This window comes from Lissotriton vulgaris, chromosome 10 (genome assembly GCF_964263255.1).
Source record: "Lissotriton vulgaris chromosome 10, aLisVul1.2, whole genome shotgun sequence".
NCBI lineage: Eukaryota > Metazoa > Chordata > Amphibia > Caudata > Salamandridae > Lissotriton > Lissotriton vulgaris.
In genome coordinates, this window is record NC_141698.1 from 550,297,225 (window position 1) to 550,314,688 (window position 17,464).

Genomic DNA, 17,464 nt, shown 5'->3' on the forward strand with positions numbered 1-17,464 from the left:
ATTCCACCGAAGGGGGGGCTACTTGGATTTCTGCCACCGGTGAAGTGAAGCTCTTGACAATGGCAAATATTTCTTTGCTATTATTTTTCGCCTTAAGGATCTTATCTGCATAGTAGTTTCCCTTGGCTATTTTAATAGCAGCGTGATAGTCTTTTTGCCCAGCTCGTAGTTTTGATTTAGCCAAGGGGCAGTACTCCCTTCGCCACAATCTTTCCAACATTTTACAGTGTATTTTTTGATTTTTAAGCTGTTCAGTATACCATGGGGATGCCGGAATGGCTCGTGGGCGGATCTTAGCTTTGGTATGCGATATCTGACTTGCGGAGGAACGGATCCATGCCGAGAAATTCTCGACCGCTTCTTCGAGGTTTCCCGAATTCTCTGGCAGACTATGGGATAGAACGGTTGCCAGGGCAGGAATACTGATCCTAGGGGGCAAGGGGGTCTGTTGTTTATCTGCTGTGGCATGGGTCCTATCCATAGTCCAGGAAAAGTTTACCATGAAATGGTCCGACCATGTAACTGGGAGGGGAGTTTTGAAGATGACATCAAAATTGGAATATACCAAGTCGAGGCAGTGGCCTCCGCTGTGAGTGATATTCGGCTCTTGCATTTTTAACTGTGCTAAAGCACCTAGTTCCACAAGGTCACTGACCCCAGGGGCTGTGGGGACATCCATATGTATGTTCAGGTCCCCCAGGAGCAAGAACCTAGGGAATCTCAGTGCTCTCTGGACCACTAATTCCTCCAATGTTGGAATAAAGGAGCCCAAAGTGCCCGGTGGTCGGTAAACAAGGAGCCCGCCCAGGGTGAAATTAGGCGAGAGGGCAATTGAAAATTCCAATACTTCCCCGTCCTTGATGGCCCCAGTGCTTTCCTTGGTTAGAGACCATTTGTCTCTATATATAACTGCCAGACCTCCACCCCTACCAGAGCTGCGATCTGCCCTCGAGATTTTAAAGCCCCTGGGGACGGCTAGCTCAATAGTAGGGGCACAGTGAATGTGCAGCCAGGTCTCGGTCACAAACAAGAGGTCAAGCGAGTTGTCAAGTATCATCTCGCGGACCTCTTCTGTGTGTTTAACTAGGGACCGGGCGTTAATGAGAGCCGCTCGAATTAAGGTATCTCCCTCTTTTTCCCCCAGATTGGATGGGGAGGGGAGGACCGGTTTAAAATGAAACTGGCAGGACTTATGCTTATTGTCAGGGTGTTGGCGCTCCCATACCTTGCCTGCTTCGCAGGTGATGTTGTTAAGGGATATAAGGGCCTCCCTACTATACCTTATGTAAGGAGTCGCCTGCTGGGGCATAAACCGAGAGGTCTCTCTGGCCCTGCGCGCTGCCGGGGCGCGGACGGGCGCAGACGGGCTTACCTTAGGCGCACCTTCGGCGCGCCATCGTCGCGTCCGCTGCGCTCCCGGAGGCACATCTGCTTTTATGCCCAGCCTCCCCAAGAAGCGCTAGACCGCTAACTCCGGTCAGGCTTCGATGGAAACTCAGCCCAAGATGGCGCCTCGCCCTCCACACAAACAGCACTGTCAGCTGCGGTGGAACGGGGCGAGGGAGGCCTTAGGAAGGGTGCAAATATACAAAATATGCAGCGGAAAGTGGGCGCTATAAAATCAGTGCTCCAACAAAGTAAGTGACAATTTTAAATGCGAATTTTAAAATGCGGTATTCACAGACATCACAATCATGCCTGCGTGCATACAGAGGTCTGACACGTTTTAAAAATGACAATTGCGACAATTTAAAAATAACAATTGCGAGCTAGTGGGTCGAAGATCCGCTCGTTCTCACACTGAATCTCTCAAGTGAGCCTCAGGCACTGCCACTGACCTGAAAGCTCACAGAGAGCACAGCCTTGCGTGTCTTTTTATGCCCAGCCTCCCCAAGAAGCGCTAGACCGCTAACTCCGGTCAGGCTTCGATGGAAACTCAGCCCAAGATGGCGCCTCGCCCTCCACACAAACAGCACTGTCAGCTGCGGTGGAACGGGGCGAGGGAGGCCTTAGGAAGGGTGCAAATATACAAAATATGCAGCGGAAAGTGGGCGCTATAAAATCAGTGCTCCAACAGACGAAAGAGACAGTTGGAATACAGATTAGGCTGCTTTGATATGTGCAGTGGGCTCCTAATAGAACCTTTCAACCCCTGTACTTTTTTTTAAATTATAGAAACACGTTTTTTTTTTCCCCCTCACAAACCAAACACTGGCTGCAAGGCTTCAGAGTCTTGTAACGCCCATGACATCTGAAGAACATGCAACCTCAAAAAAACATTTCCTCTGAACTTTAGGGGTTGGCTCTGCTGTTAAATGCCCACCATAGGATTATTGAGGCATTACCTAGCCACTGTACCTGAAATTGCAATGGCAAAGCCAGTCCATTTTACAGTATCTAAAATCGCAATGGTAAAGCCTGACCATAGCACGTTTCCATTACAAGCGTAGGCCACCAGCTTCCAACGCGCTATGCCATTAAGGCTTATGATTACATTGTGTTGCAGACAAATCCTACAAGTAATTCCAAATACAGAAATGCCATGAATACATTTTCAATTATCTTTATTTCACAGCGGTACCTTCCTCCTAATTACAAAGGCATATTCTTCCTGCAGCAGATAAATAATTGTCTTAACCCATGTGCCAGGAATTCCCAATGTCTCTAACTTGCATGTCTTACTTAATAGAATAAGGAAAGGGAAGCTAACTGACCACACAAAAACTAGCGCACACAACTGTCGCACAATTCATATAAAATCAGGAAGAGCAATTTTAAATCGCAAAACTTGAGGAGAGTAGGTGAAGAGCTGCCAAAGATGTTCTCTCAGGAGGCCTAGTAGAGGCTGTTTTTTCAGGGGGTTCTTATCTAAGTATTGCAGTAGCAATCAAGGCAATATTGTTCTAGTTGGTTGCAGTAGAGGCACTTCTTTGGGACGTGCTCCTATGGACCTGGGGAACCAGCCTGTTCTCAGCAGTTCTTAAAAGGGTGTCTGTTACAGACTAGACTGTATCAGTACTAGGTTCAAAGAGTTCTCTTCTCATGATTCTCAGTAAATGAAGGCCTACTGAAAGTCCACAAAGGGGCAGCTCAATCAAGAGTCCCTACAAAGACCCTGACCTGACTGAAAACCCCAGTCTCTCCCCCACCCAGACAAGATTGTTCCCAGGTGTCCTTGCAGAGGCAACTCTTTCAGAAGTTTGACTCTGAGGTCACTTTCTCAGAAATCATTATCGCTGTCGTCAAGAATTTCAGATTTCTGAGTACGGCGGGTTGGTTTGGAAGGTGCAACTTCAATACTTCGGTTATCGTTCCTTCCTTCTTCGTCATCTTCCTCATCATCATCATCTCCTTCATCATCCATGTCTATTTCGCTGTCCATTGAATCATCCTAGTCAAGCAAGAAGTGAAAAAGAAATTAGTGGTTTCACAAACATGCATGTCCTTAAGCAAAAGTGTCAGTCTATGGCAATTGTTTTGCAACGCGCAAAAGTAAGACTTTCTGTGTGTTGACCTTGAACATAGTGTATTCTAAGAAAGGATGACAGGCGAATTTGATAGACAATGATTGCATATGCCAGCATGCACTGAGAATGGAAGACATAGATTTTACTTTGACATCCACTAGACAATGGATTATTCAGTTATCAGGAATCTAATAACCAACATGCACTGGAGAAGGGGCACAAATCGGTGCTAAAACGGAGATTACAATTACCAGCATGCACTGGGAAAGTAGAAAATGAATTGGGGGAACTGTGGGAACAATTACTTAAATGTACTAAAAGAATGGCTCTGAATCTTGGATAAAAGCTAAGTATGTACAGGAAGCGTTTATACTGGATCCTGGGCTGAAATATTAAGGAATAGGAAGTGAATATTAGCAAAATTTGTGTTTGCCTCAGCTCATTACTCCTATGAACGATCTGGGGTTATTAGTTAGTTGTGGCAGTCAATTTAATAGCATTCTATGATCACTTAAGTGTCTCTTTAACTAATTTTCCTAGTTTATACTGTAATCTCAAGTAGTTAATGGGTTGTGATAAAGAGACAAAGCAATAGTAATTAATTAACAATAAACGACCTAAGTGTCCAAAACCCCCTGATAATCATACAGTTGAAAATAAGGTATTTATGCAGATCCTGGGAGAGTACAGTCTTCATACTATACTATAGAAAATAATTATGCCTGCTTGTCTTCCCTTCAGTCACCTGAACAGGCCCTCTTTTCTTCGACAGAGAGAAGATAAAGCTACATGCCTTGCTGCAGAGAGGAAAAGGACCTTCAAAAAATGGCCTTGGGAGCAGTCATGCTTTTAAAGAGCCTCCTCTCAGGAAAAACACAGATCAGAGAAGAAACGACGTTGTCTGCTTCTCCAGCATAAAAAAGAGAGCAGATCCCTGAATGTTCCCCTTCAGCGCCAAGGTCGACATCGGAAAACATACAAGGCATGCAACGACGTCGAGGGACAGATCGCCATCGAAGTGGTCACAGCCTCCGCCGTCAAAACGTAAGTCGTTGTCGAGACATTTAACTCCGTGCTCGGAGTATGTCAGACATAAGCTGACGGCAAAGCCGGGCTCAACGTCGAAGAATCTCCCTCATCGTCAGGCACCAACATCGAGGCACCATTCAACGTCCAGATCTCTGCCACCGTCGCAGGAAGTAGGGTCGGCCTTGAGAGTGTCGATGTCAAGGACCCTGCAACAGTCACATAGGCGGTTGACGGGAAAAGAATGTCCAATACATCAGCATCCTACATGAAGGTGGCTTGTGCCTCAGCACTTCTGGGGAGGTATGACAGGTCTTTGTTTGACTTGTGGCGAGATTCACAGAGAAGCTGCCCAAGGAAGACCAGCAAGACTTTCATGACATTTTGCAGGAAGGTGATCTTGTTGCAAATCTGGTCATTAGTACAGCTGCAGATGCATCAGATTTGGCAGGACATGGTTATTCCCATGGTATTTGTGCAAGATGAATGGCCTGGTTACGGCTCACTGGCTTCAAACCGGAAGCACAATTAAGGATTATGAATCTTCCTTTTCACAGCATCTCCTTGTTTGGCAGTCATGCCGTTGAAGAGATGTCCAAGATGAATTCGGAGCTGGATACACTAAGGGCGGTCGGCCTTGAGAAGCTGAAGGACTTTAGACGCAAGTACAGACCATACGATCATCGGTTTTTCCAACAGAGGATTGGCTCAACAGAAACAATCCAGGTCGCATTATCATCAGAGTAGACCATGTCGAGGAAGGGGAGTTTCAAGAAAGACACCTTTCTCAACAAAGCAACCTGTTAAACAGTGAGACCGGGCTTCCCCCATCTCTGTTACTCACTTCAGTGGGGGGAAAGTATAATGTTTCACCTGGACGAGTGGATAAAAATCACAAAAGACAAGTGGGTACTCAATATTGCACAGAATGGTTACTTGCTAAGATTCAAATCTCCACCTCCATCAGTACCACCTCGGGGAAGGTACGCCCAACCGCACCACTTGTTACACGCGGAGGTGAACACCCTACTAAAGAAAGATGCTATAGAAGTAGTTCCTACTCCTCAGAAAGGATGGGGAATTTATTCCTGCTACTTTCTGGTATGCAAACGAGGCCCTATCCATGAGTACAGACCAATACTTGATCTGAGGCATTTGAACAAGTTCATCCGCAAAGAGAAATTTCGGATGTTGGCTCTGCACCAGATTTTTCCCCAGCTACACCAAGGGGACTGGATGTGCTCAATAGATCTGCAGAACGCTTATTTCCAAGTGTAGATTTCCAGAAAATGTCGGAAATTCCTGTGTTTTCAGATAGCACCTCAACATTTCCAGTTCAAAATCCTCCTGTTTGGTCTCATATCAGCCCCCTGCACGTTCTCGAAATGCATGGCAGTAGTAGATGCCTTTCTTTGCAAGCAAAAGATCTTTGTCTATCTGTATCCTGGACGACTGGTTGCTGAAAAGCTCGTCACCCACTCTGCTTCAGAATCACCTCTCATTCTGCATACAAGTGCTAAGCAATCTGGGCCTGCAAACCAACTACAAAAAGTCGATTTTCAATGTGACTCAAAAGATCCACTACCTAGGTGCTTCTCTGAATACCGTAAGTGCAAGCGTGCGTCCTTCTGAAGCGAGGTTATCCTCAATACACGACAAGTGCTGCACTCTCCTCGGTTCTCGCCATCCCATGGTCAGGCAAGTCTCTTCACTTCTGGGCTCAACTGCAAGATTTTGTGGTTCTTCCTCAGTCAGCAAAGGATTCAATCAAATGGTGGATAAAACGATTGCATCTGCTGAAGGGAGTTCCTTTCCATCAGGATCTTCCCAGTCAGACAATCTTCACAGATGCTTCCCTAAGGGGAATGGGGGGCTCACATGGGTCCTCTTCAAGTACAGGGACTTTGGTCAGAGACAGAGCAGGGTTACCACAACAACCTTTTAGAGCTGAGAGTGGTACATCTGGCACTCAAAGTAATTGCTCCCTTCCTTCCACACACAATTCAGATGGACAACACCACAACCATGTATTTTCTGAACAAACAGGGAGGAACCAGGTCGAGAACCCTCACACAGGAGGCGCAGACCATCTGCAAGTGGCTTCTCACAAGAAATATGACCATTTCGTCAATTCACCTCTCAGGTACTCTGAACGTCAAGGCAGACTCCCGAGGTCGGGACTTCATCGAAGCTCAAGACTGGGAGCTAAACAACGACGTCGCACAGGACATATTTTATCGATGGGGTGTTCCGGACAGACCTGTTTGCAGTCGCAACATACGCAAAATGATTTGTCTTCACATCCAGGTTTCAACAACCAGGTTCCAGAGGGAATGTGTTTTTGATAAAATGGTCGCAGGCATTACTTTAGGTTTTTCCTCCAATTCCACTGATTCCCCTGGTGATCAATAAGTTCTACCGGGCCAAGACCAGAATGATACTGATCGCACCAGAGTGGCCTTGCCAGTGGTGGTATCCGGATCTTCTTCAACTATCAGAGATCCCACAGAGGAGATTACCATGTCGACCGGACTTACTATCCAAGCACGGTGGGGAGGTGTTCCACCCCAACCTTTCATCTCTAAGATTAATTGCATGGCTCCTGAGGTCCTCCACTAAGGACATTTAGATCTGCCACAGACTGTATGAACATTGTTAAAAAAGAGAGAAGACCATCCACCAGAAAGTCGTTTGCTTACAAATGGAAGTGTTTTTACTTATGGTTCTTTAACAATGATCATGATCCCATCCGGGGTCAAGAGCAGGTGATTTTACCATACCTACTGTACTTGGCAGAGTCAAGCCTTCAGTTTTCTTCTATAAAGGTCCATTTAGCGGCTATTAAAGCATACAGAAAATCTCTTAGGCAGGTTTCCTTTTCTTCAGCTACCGGTGTTTAAAGGCTTCATTGAGGGGTTAAAAAAAGTCTATCCACCGATCAGATCCCTGTCCCCTGCATTATAACTTAACATTACTCTTGCTAGGTTGATGGGGGCCCCATTTGAACCTTTTCATAAAGCCTCTCCACAACACTTGTCATGGAAAGCTGTTTTTTTAGTGGCCATCACTTCTGCTCGCAGAGTGAGTGAGATACAAGCTCATCTCATCTTTCATGCAAACAGGGTGGTCCTTGGAACTCATCCGAGTTTTCTACCTAAAGTTGTCTCAGATTTTCATATCAATCAAACTATCACTATCCGTATCTTCTTTTCTAATCCTTCGAATCCTCAGGAAAAGGTCTTGCATTCACTAGACCTCAAGAAGTTTCTGAAATTCTACCTAGATATGACCAAGGCATTGAGAAAATCAGGCTGCCTGTTCGTTAACTATGGTTCCAAGAATACCGGTTGTTCAGCTTCCAAACAGTCCAACTCAAGATGGATAGTCTCATGAATCAATCTTACTAGTTGGCCAACAAACTTCTCCCTGGCAAACCAAAGGCTCATTCTACCAGTGGAAAGGCCTCTACCACAGCTCACCTTAAAATGTACCTATTTCAGAGATGTGTAAAGCTGTCACATGGCAATCAGTGCATACATTTACTTGCCATTATTGTTTAGACTCTGACACCCAGGCGGATGCTCAGTTCGGGTACGCCTCTTTAAGAAATGTGTTTGGATGATTTACCCTTATTGTATTTCTTTTTCATTGCTGTAACTATACAGATATTCGTCCACAGTATAGTGGGTATGGGCTTGCTATTCTATTCAGTGCTTATAACTATTGATGAGTATCCCCTGGAAGAGAAGGATAACTTACTAATCAGTAATCCTAGTTCTTTTCCAGGGGTATACTCTATGGGTCTTTTGGCCAAAAGAGCCTGAACTTCCTGGCATAATAAGGACAGGTAGTCCTCTGACAGTCATTCCACTGTTGGTAGCAGTTCGAAAAAGAGCGGCAGGGCGTGTCTCAGTTGGACAATCTGCAGGACCTTTTTGTCGATGTGATGTTTTGCCATTCCTGCAGGAAGTGGCTGATCCTGCCTCACACTGGTTGGCAGTGTGTTGCTAAGGGTGCACTAAATAGGTTTGGTGGCTGTGGCCAGAAGGGCAGAAGACTGAGAGGAATGCTGTCCCTCATAGTTAGGCCACTGCCTGCCAGACCCTCAGTCCCAACCTTGAAAGGGCTGGGAAGCCTGCTGTGTAGGCGGTGGCGGCTGATGCTGTTGATATGCTAGCCCCTGGCATATCACCAAACATGATGAAATGGTTGTAGAGACTGCCATTCTGGAGCTGAGAGGTGCTGTTAGACCTGGCATCATTTGGTGTGGTTTCCCTTGTCTTTTTGCTTCTGACCTCCTGTTTCTAACTCTGATGAACTTCGTTTTTGCTGGTTTTAGGTCCCTTGGCACTTTACCACTGCTGACCAGTGCTAAAGTGCATGCGCCTAGGGTCTAAAATGTAATGGCATCTGGTTTCTTCATGATTGGCATATTTGATTTACGGGTAAGTCCCTAGTACAGTGCACTACATATGCCCAGGGCCTGAAAATCAAATTCTGCTAGTGGTCCTGCAACACTGATTATGCGACCCACGAGTAGCCCTTCAAACATGCCGCAGGCCTACCACTGCAGAGCCTGTTTGTGCAGTTTTAAACTGCCATGTCCACCTGGCAAGTTCACCTACTTGCCAGGCCCAAACCTTCCCTTTTATTGCATGTAAGGCACCCCTAAAGCAAGTCCTAAGTAGCCCTGTGGGCAGAACACAGTGTATTTGAAAGGTAGGAGTGGTACATTTGAGTTTTACATGCCCTGGTAATGAAAAACGACAACAATTTGTTTTTCACTACAGCAAGGCCTATCTTTCCCATAGGTTAGCATTGGAGCTGCCTTGTAACATTTTACCAGTGTATCTGCCAATTGGGAGCAGATAAAATATTGGAGTTTGGTGTCTCTGGACACATCATCTAGGGCCCGATGTAGGTAAATCTAATTTACCACTTCTAAAATACTGAATCATACCGATTCGGTATTTAAGAAGTGGTAAATTAGAGGGGGGGGAATGTAGGTAATTCTGAATCGGTAAATACCGAATCTGTAAGATTCGGTATTTACCGATTCTGTAAATACCGAATCGGTATCCCCCATTGATTCCTATGGGCCTTGAAGCCCATAGGAATCAATGTGGAATACCGAATCGGTATTTACCGATTCGGTAATTATCTATTCTTGCAAGGGTGCAGGGGGTGTCACTTTGACAACCTCTAGCACCCCAATTACAGGCTTGTGTGCCATGTGGCACACATACATGCCCTAAGGGCATGTCTGTGTGTCACATGGCACAGGTGTGCATGCACAGATGTGCATGCACACCTGCATTCGGTATTTTACCACTCAACTGGATTGGGTGGTAAAATACCGACTCCTGAAGACCTGTGGCACTCTTCAGAGTGCCACCTACATCTCTATTTACCGATTCTGTACATTTACTGATTCGGTAAATGTACAGAATCGGTAAAATTACAGATTCTGTTCTTATGTAGCCCCCTACATAAGAAAACAGTAATACCGGTCGGAAACAGCCGAATTCGGCCGTTTCCGACCGGTATTAGGGCTCCTACATCGGGCCCCTAGTGAAGTGTTTTTCAAATTGCAGGTCTGAAAATGCCACTTTTAGAAAGCTGACATTTTCTTACTTTAATGATTCTGTGCCTCTGCCTGCCCGTAGAATACACCTCTGGGTTAGACGGCAGTTGGGCTTTGTGAATTTACTCTGGACAGTCACACACAAAATAAGCTGAGGTGTGTTCTGTATATCCTGATGGTCCATCACCATGCTGATGGGTCTTCCTGAGCTAGAGTGGTGGGGGGAGTTGACACTTGCACCTGAGTAGGGTTGTGCCTGTCCCAACCCAAAGAGCTGCATACCCCCCTGTAGTGTGTCTGGAGTCAGGGCCAGGTCCTGAGCACTACAAAGACCTTTCTTTGAAGTCCCCCCTACTTCAAAGGCTAACATGGATATAAGTACTGGACCTCTCACACAATATACTCAAAACACTTCTGGACTGCGGGCATTCTTCCAGGAAGAAGAGCTGTTGTACTGCCAGGAAGGACTTCCTCACCTCCCCCGTGCCTTGCACTATCTTTGTTTCTCAGAGTATCCAAAGTACTGTACTGGTGTCAGTGCGACTCCATAGCTGACCTGTGCTCCATCGCGGTCAGCCCTAACTTGTGGATTCGACTCCATCAAGCACATCAAGATTAAGGACACTTGAACGTCCCTGTACAAGCCGGTGGACCTCATTCAGGCATGGCACCGAAGAACCACACTAGTTTCTTTGGTCTTCATGGACAATCTGTGGATTTCAGGCCCGAGCGGATAACAAATTTGCCCTAATCCTGACCCTCTTGAATGGTTTGGGCTAGTTTACGTTTTAGGTCTCCTGGGACCGCAAGTAGTATCTCACTCACCATGAAGCAATGTGTGTAGGTATAATGGCCCAGAATGCAACCCGCTTTAACTGACCTGAGGCCAAGACTGCCCGAAAATAACATATGCTTGCCAAAAGTGTCCACTCAATTTAACTCCATGTCAGGTGGAGTGGCTGGGAAAGCATCAGGATTTACTTTAATGCTGCATGCCTGTAACACCAAGCTCTCCGTGTGCGGTTTGCTGGGTCAACAGATGTGGGTGACCTGGAGCAGGTCTATATATAGGAACGGGTGACTTAACAGTTTAAAGTGCCAGAGAATGGCTTAGCCCAAGTGTTCAAGAGTGTGCCAGTAAGGGCTTCATTAAAGGGTAAAAGAGGTTCAGTTGGAACCTGGCTGTGCTGTAAGACCTCTATGTGAATGTTCATTTTAAGATCTACAGTTGGGAGGTGACAGTCAAGGACCATAGCAGTCCTTAAAATGACTGTGGCAAATGAAGCACTCTCCTCTGTTGCTGGTCCGGGTGGTGTAGACCAACATAGTAACAGTTGAGGTGTTCAGTCCATTATTTTCCTATAATTCCATCTACAAGCTGTCTGCATCATAAGGAGAGGAAAGTTCTTCCGTCGCCTACATTGTCACCTCCATATGGCTGCCTCTGATCTGAGTTTCAACCAAAAAGCTGGAGCAATATATTTGCGTGACTACTAATAAGTGGGAATATATCTTAATCTGATGGGTTCCGTATAAGCAGTGGCATGTTCAAATATGGATGTGGCCTCGGTCTAGCTGAAGCTGGCTCCGAGTTGTACAGAACAATGGGTTGGCAGGCCTCCTACTCTAGCAATGGCATCAATGAATGAGAGGCTGGAACAGGTTTTAACTCGGAGCCCATTACAGGTACTGAACTTGAGGTGTATTCAAGAGGTCCAGATGGAACCGAGGACAAACCCACTGATGATCCCAACTGGAGGGGTCTGCGGATCCATGGGGCCCATAGGCACAGCTTAGGGACTGGAAGCGTGTCAAAGATGTGCAGCTTAGCCTCACAAAAGGCTTCCGCTTGCAGCAAGGGCGCCGATGTGCCCGGGGTGCATCAGAACCAAAGATGGAATTGGCTCCTCAGTGGAACTAGAGCGAGCAGAGAGGCAAAGTGACACCATCATGCTTTCTGCCCAGAGGGGTGGGAAGTGGCTGAGTTCTGCATGAACTTCCTGTGTTTCTTCTTTGACATACCTAGACTTTGACTGCACACAAGAATGATCGGCCTCGGGAATTACAGCAGGACCGGGAGCACGTTCACGCTCTGGATTTTGATTTGCAGAGGGATCCGTGCAGAGCTTTTCTGGTGCTTTGCCTTGAAGAGCCTTGAAGAGCTTTGCCTTACGATCTCGGACGACTTTCAGGTCCACCTGGAGACAGTTGTTTCAGGCTTTGAAATCTTGAAACAAACACAGGCACCAGACGCACACAACTCGTGGAGATTTGTCACAGACATCTGTTCGTGCCAGTCCATATAAGGCTTAATAACGTCAATGCGGAGTTGCATGGTCCTATCTGCTGGCACACAGGAGCAGTGCTTTGAATTTTCCGAATCTAGTCTGGTACCTGGGGATAGTCACAAGGTGAGGAATCTGAAGTTATAAGTATCCATCAGAAACAGTTTACACTCAGGTTGGGTAGCTACTTCAAAAAGATGGGCTTTGAGTAAAATGTTACACCAGGCAAGCGTGGTTGTTCTTATATGGACAGAATTTCCTTCCATCATTTTGGTTTAAAGCAGAACAAATGAGCAAAACATTTGGAGTAGCATACCTAGAAGATATTGGGAAGCAGAGCGAAGAGATTGGGCAGGAGTATAAACAAGCACTGGTGTTGCCAATAGGTCTCGCAGTAGGAAAGTTTGAGCTATTGGTCTTGTAAATGACAATTTTTTTTATTTATGTGTTGGTTTTGAAAATAGCTAAATTAATCGCTTTGTCATTTACAATGCCAATAGTTATAACTTTCGCAAATGTGACACCTATAGTATTTGTAATGCAACATGAAAAAGGCCTGACCTATATTTTGTATTCAGAGTAGTACAGGAGCGGATTTCAATGAATTACAACATGGGAACGCTGTTCCAGTAGATTCTACTAACTTCGCCCTCTGATTAACTTGTGTGCAAATGTACAATATGTAGATATATGAAACGCCTAGGAGTAAATGGAATTTACAGAATTATTCCAAGATGGCTCCTGGGAACCTGCCTATGACTGCCACAGCTTCCCATGCAAACTCCTGAGATGAGGAAATTACTCCAGGTGAAGGAGGCATCCTATGGAACTCTGTTTCTGAATTTTTAAAATAAATTTGACAAAATCATCAACACGTTAAGTTATTCAAACTGTTCGCAAAAGTGTACGATTTGTAGATTCAGATTTTTTTGTGAATCAGGCAGATACTGTACAGAAATAATATATTTCGTATGAGAACATCCTATTAGCCCCACTCTGAATGTGAGAACTGTCCATCGAAAGTGTGTATTTATGCATAAATTGCTGCCATCAAGTGTCACCGAGCTGCAATATTACAGAGTGTTGTGTATGCAGTGAACAGGTTTACTTCTAGTCTGTCCTGCTTTAGCGCACGTGAAAGGTGGTGTGAAGAAGCGATGGTAACCTTGGACGCACAAGCCGCAGCCACGGTATTACAAGGTAATTGCAAGTATTAAATGGTAATTACAAAGTAATTATATGGTACTCAAAGCGAGATGGTATCATGGCTGTTTTCTGGAAGGCGTTGCTAATGCAGCGTTTATACAGTCGGATTGTACTGATGCATTCATTGGACTTAGGTGGTAAAGTGGCGGGGTCTTCTCTTTTTATCACAGGCTTGCTAGTAGTACTGGTGCTTGAATCTGAACATTAATATGCGCCCTCTTCTCTGAAAATAACTATTTTTTGTTATCAACATGTAGGTTGTGGCACAAAACTTTCTTCCAACAGTAACTTTGGCTTACCCGTGAAAATCACTGAGTAAGTAAGTAGTTAGGAGTAAGTGAAGCCTACTCACAGAAACATCTTTGGGGTTGAGGCCCTTTATTTTGAAGAAATACCTTTCCAACAGCATCTGCGTATGCATTTCGCTCCGTTTCAAACACTGAGTATTTGAATGGTCTTTTGGTCTGCAGCGTCCCTGGGCGTTTATGCGTTGGAAAAGGGGTGAGCTTCTTCTTCACGCTTACTGCTTCATTTGGCTGATATGAGCGCGTGAAGAAGTGGCGTGCCTCCGTCACAGTTGAGGTGGAGCGCGCGAGGGCAGTGACGCATGAACCGCGCGCCGCAAGGAAGTGGACGCATTGTTTGTTGGTACCATGGATCAAATACCTCGTACATTGACTATTTAAGTGCTCTCAGAGGATGGGTCCATTCATATAGGACCAAAAGGGTGTGGAGGTGATATAAAGGTAAAATCATCTTTTCACCTGATTCCGTCAGTAGGTGGCAGTCTAATACAACAATCAAGCATTTGATGCACACAGCAAATGGGGGAGAGATAAAAGAGCGGCCGGGAAACTGAAAGTACGGCCGGCCAGCCATGATTAATTAGGGGAGGAGAAGCCGCAGAGCACACGCTGGGCGAAGCCCTTTGATGTGCTGTGCGGCCGTTAAAAAATGCAATTAGGAGGGGGGGAGGCTGATGCGCTTGCTTGTTTGGTCACGTGATTCACGTGAACTTAAAAAAAAACGCACCAAGAAGCCCTTGGTTTGACGAGGATTTTGAGCAGTTAAATTCTCGCTCCGCTCAATGCGCTTGCGCGCATTGATAGGTCGCGAGACCTAAAAAACGGCATTACCATTTAGCAAATTGGAGTAAGTAAGGGAAACATTTCAAAACAAGGCTCAAAAAGAGCAACCTAAATTGAAGACAGATGGGGAGCCAGAAAAGTTGAGCAAGATAGGGAGAGATATAAAAAGGATGATGAATTTAGATTAATTAAAAAAGGAATACTAGAATAATGAATCATCTGAAGAGAAGCAGTGACATAGTTTGTGAGACCGAAGCAACAAGATCAGGAAAGTGAGGCAATTTGCGATGCGAATTTTGACGGATATATCTTCGTAAAAAAAATGAAATGCAGTTAATTTTAGTGAATAATAAAGGCTCAAGGGGTTACAGATATTCGATAAAACACCCAGAAAATGAATGGTAAACATTTGTAAACAAAAATATTGACAAAAGTGGCAAATTAGCCTGCAGACTGACAGAGGTGGTGGGTCAGGCTTTTAGAAGAAGAAACTTCATGAAAACATATGCACCTACAACCATAGATCACCGAATCTTGTGGCCTAAGCAGTTTATCTCTTTTTGAAATTTACTGCTGTCAAAAAGCGGGACCATTAAGAACTAGCACATCTCCCTACATTCTATTATCCCACATTTATCCCACATATTGGTTGATGGGGCTCACCAGGAGCACATTATTGTTTTCCCATAAAGGCTTTTGAATAACTAACTAAGGGCCCGATTTAGGTAATCCCAGATTACCGATTCGGTATTTAAGAAAAGGCAATCGGGATGTAGGTAAAAAATTACGGAATCGGTGAGTTTCGGTAATTACCGAATCGGGCCTTGAGGCCCATAGGAATCAGTGGCAATTACTGAATCGGTAAATACCGATTCGGTAAAATTACCCAGTAGTCAAGGGTGGCAGGGTGTCACTTTGACACCCTGTTACACCCCTGATTCAGGCTTGTGTGCCATGTGACACACATACATGCCCTTAGGGCATGTATGTGTGCCACATGGCACAGGTGTACATGCACAGATTTGCATGTACACAGGTATTTGTTATTTACCACCAACTAATAGTTGGTGGTAAATAACGAATCCTTAAGGCCCTGTGGCACTGTTATCAGTGCCACGTACATCTCGAATTACCGATTCGGTAAATATACCAATTCGCTAATTTACAGAATCAGTAAATGTACAGACTCGGTAAATATACCGATTCGCTAATTTACAGAATCAGTAAATTTACAGACTCGGTAAAGTTAAGCCCAAATACCGGTCGGTAACAGCCGAAATCGACCGTTACCGACCGGTATTTGGCAACCTACATCTCGCCCTAAAAGAGGTAGAAATGCCAGTCCACAGTCCATTATCAAGCCAAAACCCAACGTATCTAAATGCTTCAGCACAAAGTGTAGCTAACGTCAGCTGAAAGTGATAAAATCATAAGGAAAACTATTGAGTGAAAAAGTACCTTCACAACAGCAGATGCAAGATGAAACCATGCAAAAAAAACTGAATGTGTGTTTTTCCACGACTGTTTGCTTATTCTTTGGCTATCTTATTATTAGCACGAATTTCTATTTAGATAGTTGAGCATTTCAGATGAAGTGAAACGACTTCCAGCCCAATCTATATTGGATTTTATATATGCAAGACGGGATATGCAGTCTGTTAATATGAAATCAATCCGCTTTATTCGAGCAAATGAAATATTTCCACGCCCTTAAATTTTCAGTCTGCAATTCCTCCTAAAAGCACCGGAGGTTGAAGTTAAATTAATTTAACTGTTGCCTTTGGAGACAGGAATCAAGGGCTAGGCTATCTTGCCCATGCGTGGCAAAGATCAGGGATCCAGTGCCTCTAAAGATGAGATGAAAATACCAACAACCAAAGAAACACAATGTCATTAGATATTAGAGAAGTATTCTAGCTAGGGAAGATGTTTTTCAGTTAGCTCGCCCAGATAAAAAAAGGGCAGGGAAGGATTTTGAGTTGTTTGTTAGGCCAGATTTCTGCCATTTCACTGTAGAGAATTGTTGGCAGCTACGCCAGCTTATTCTATTGTTTCAAGCTAAAGGGGTATTTTTACTGAACCCAGCTAAACTTAAAGTGATTTTTCAGGATCGCACCTGTTTTTTTTCTACAGAGGTCTCCGCAAAAGAGTTTTTAAAATCCTTGTAAGATTTTCTAGAGTAGTGGTATAGCTGGTGGGGACGGATAATATCACTTAGTTGGATGATAATAATGATAATGTATTGGTAATGTATTTGATCTGTTTTATCTTTGCCCGTTGGAAGGTTGGAGCAGAGTTTGTCTGCGGGAGAGGTATATCCCGCCCCTTATGTCAGGCTATTTTTTCCATTTTTTTCTCAGTTCTATGTTTATATATCCTACTCCCAGGCATGAGAGGGAAGAGCACTCGTCTTCTCTACTTGCCTGAGATGGGGTTTGCGGGCAACGGCATCAGGTGACTGGAAGCTTGTCATCTTAAGGACCTTGGGTCCCAAAGCCTTGTTGAAGGGGGGTTGGGGGAGTTAGAGGTCTTGGGTGGGAGGGGACTCAGGAGGGGAGGGGTAAAATCAATCAAATATTCCACAGTACCAGTCTCGGAAAAACTCTTGAAAATGGAAGATGTGGGGCAGTGTTCAAGACTGTAGTAAGGATTAGTCCATTTTTTGTCTCATTTTTGTCTAATGGCTAGCAGGGGGGGTTAAAATATGCTCCCTCAATGTTTGTGGCCTCAATAATTATAGTAAGAGAAAGAGGGTTGCTGCTGAACTACGCTTAATCCAACCTGATTTTCTATGTATTCAAGAGATGC

General features: G+C 44.8%; 1 protein-coding gene across 2 annotated transcripts in view; it reads right to left on the minus strand.

The window, feature by feature from the left end:
- Window positions 1-2,547: 2,547 nt before the first annotated feature.
- The window catches only part of IFT38 (intraflagellar transport 38), a 963,458-nt gene continuing 948,541 nt past the window's right edge, over window positions 2,548-17,464 (minus strand). For both annotated transcript variants that reach the window (XM_086941404.1, XM_086941403.1), the window contains one exon: window positions 2,548-3,391. In XM_086941404.1, coding sequence (XP_086797530.1) covers window positions 3,221-3,391 — 171 coding nt within the window. In that variant the 3' untranslated portion in view covers window positions 2,548-3,220. The remainder of the gene's footprint in view (window positions 3,392-17,464) is intronic.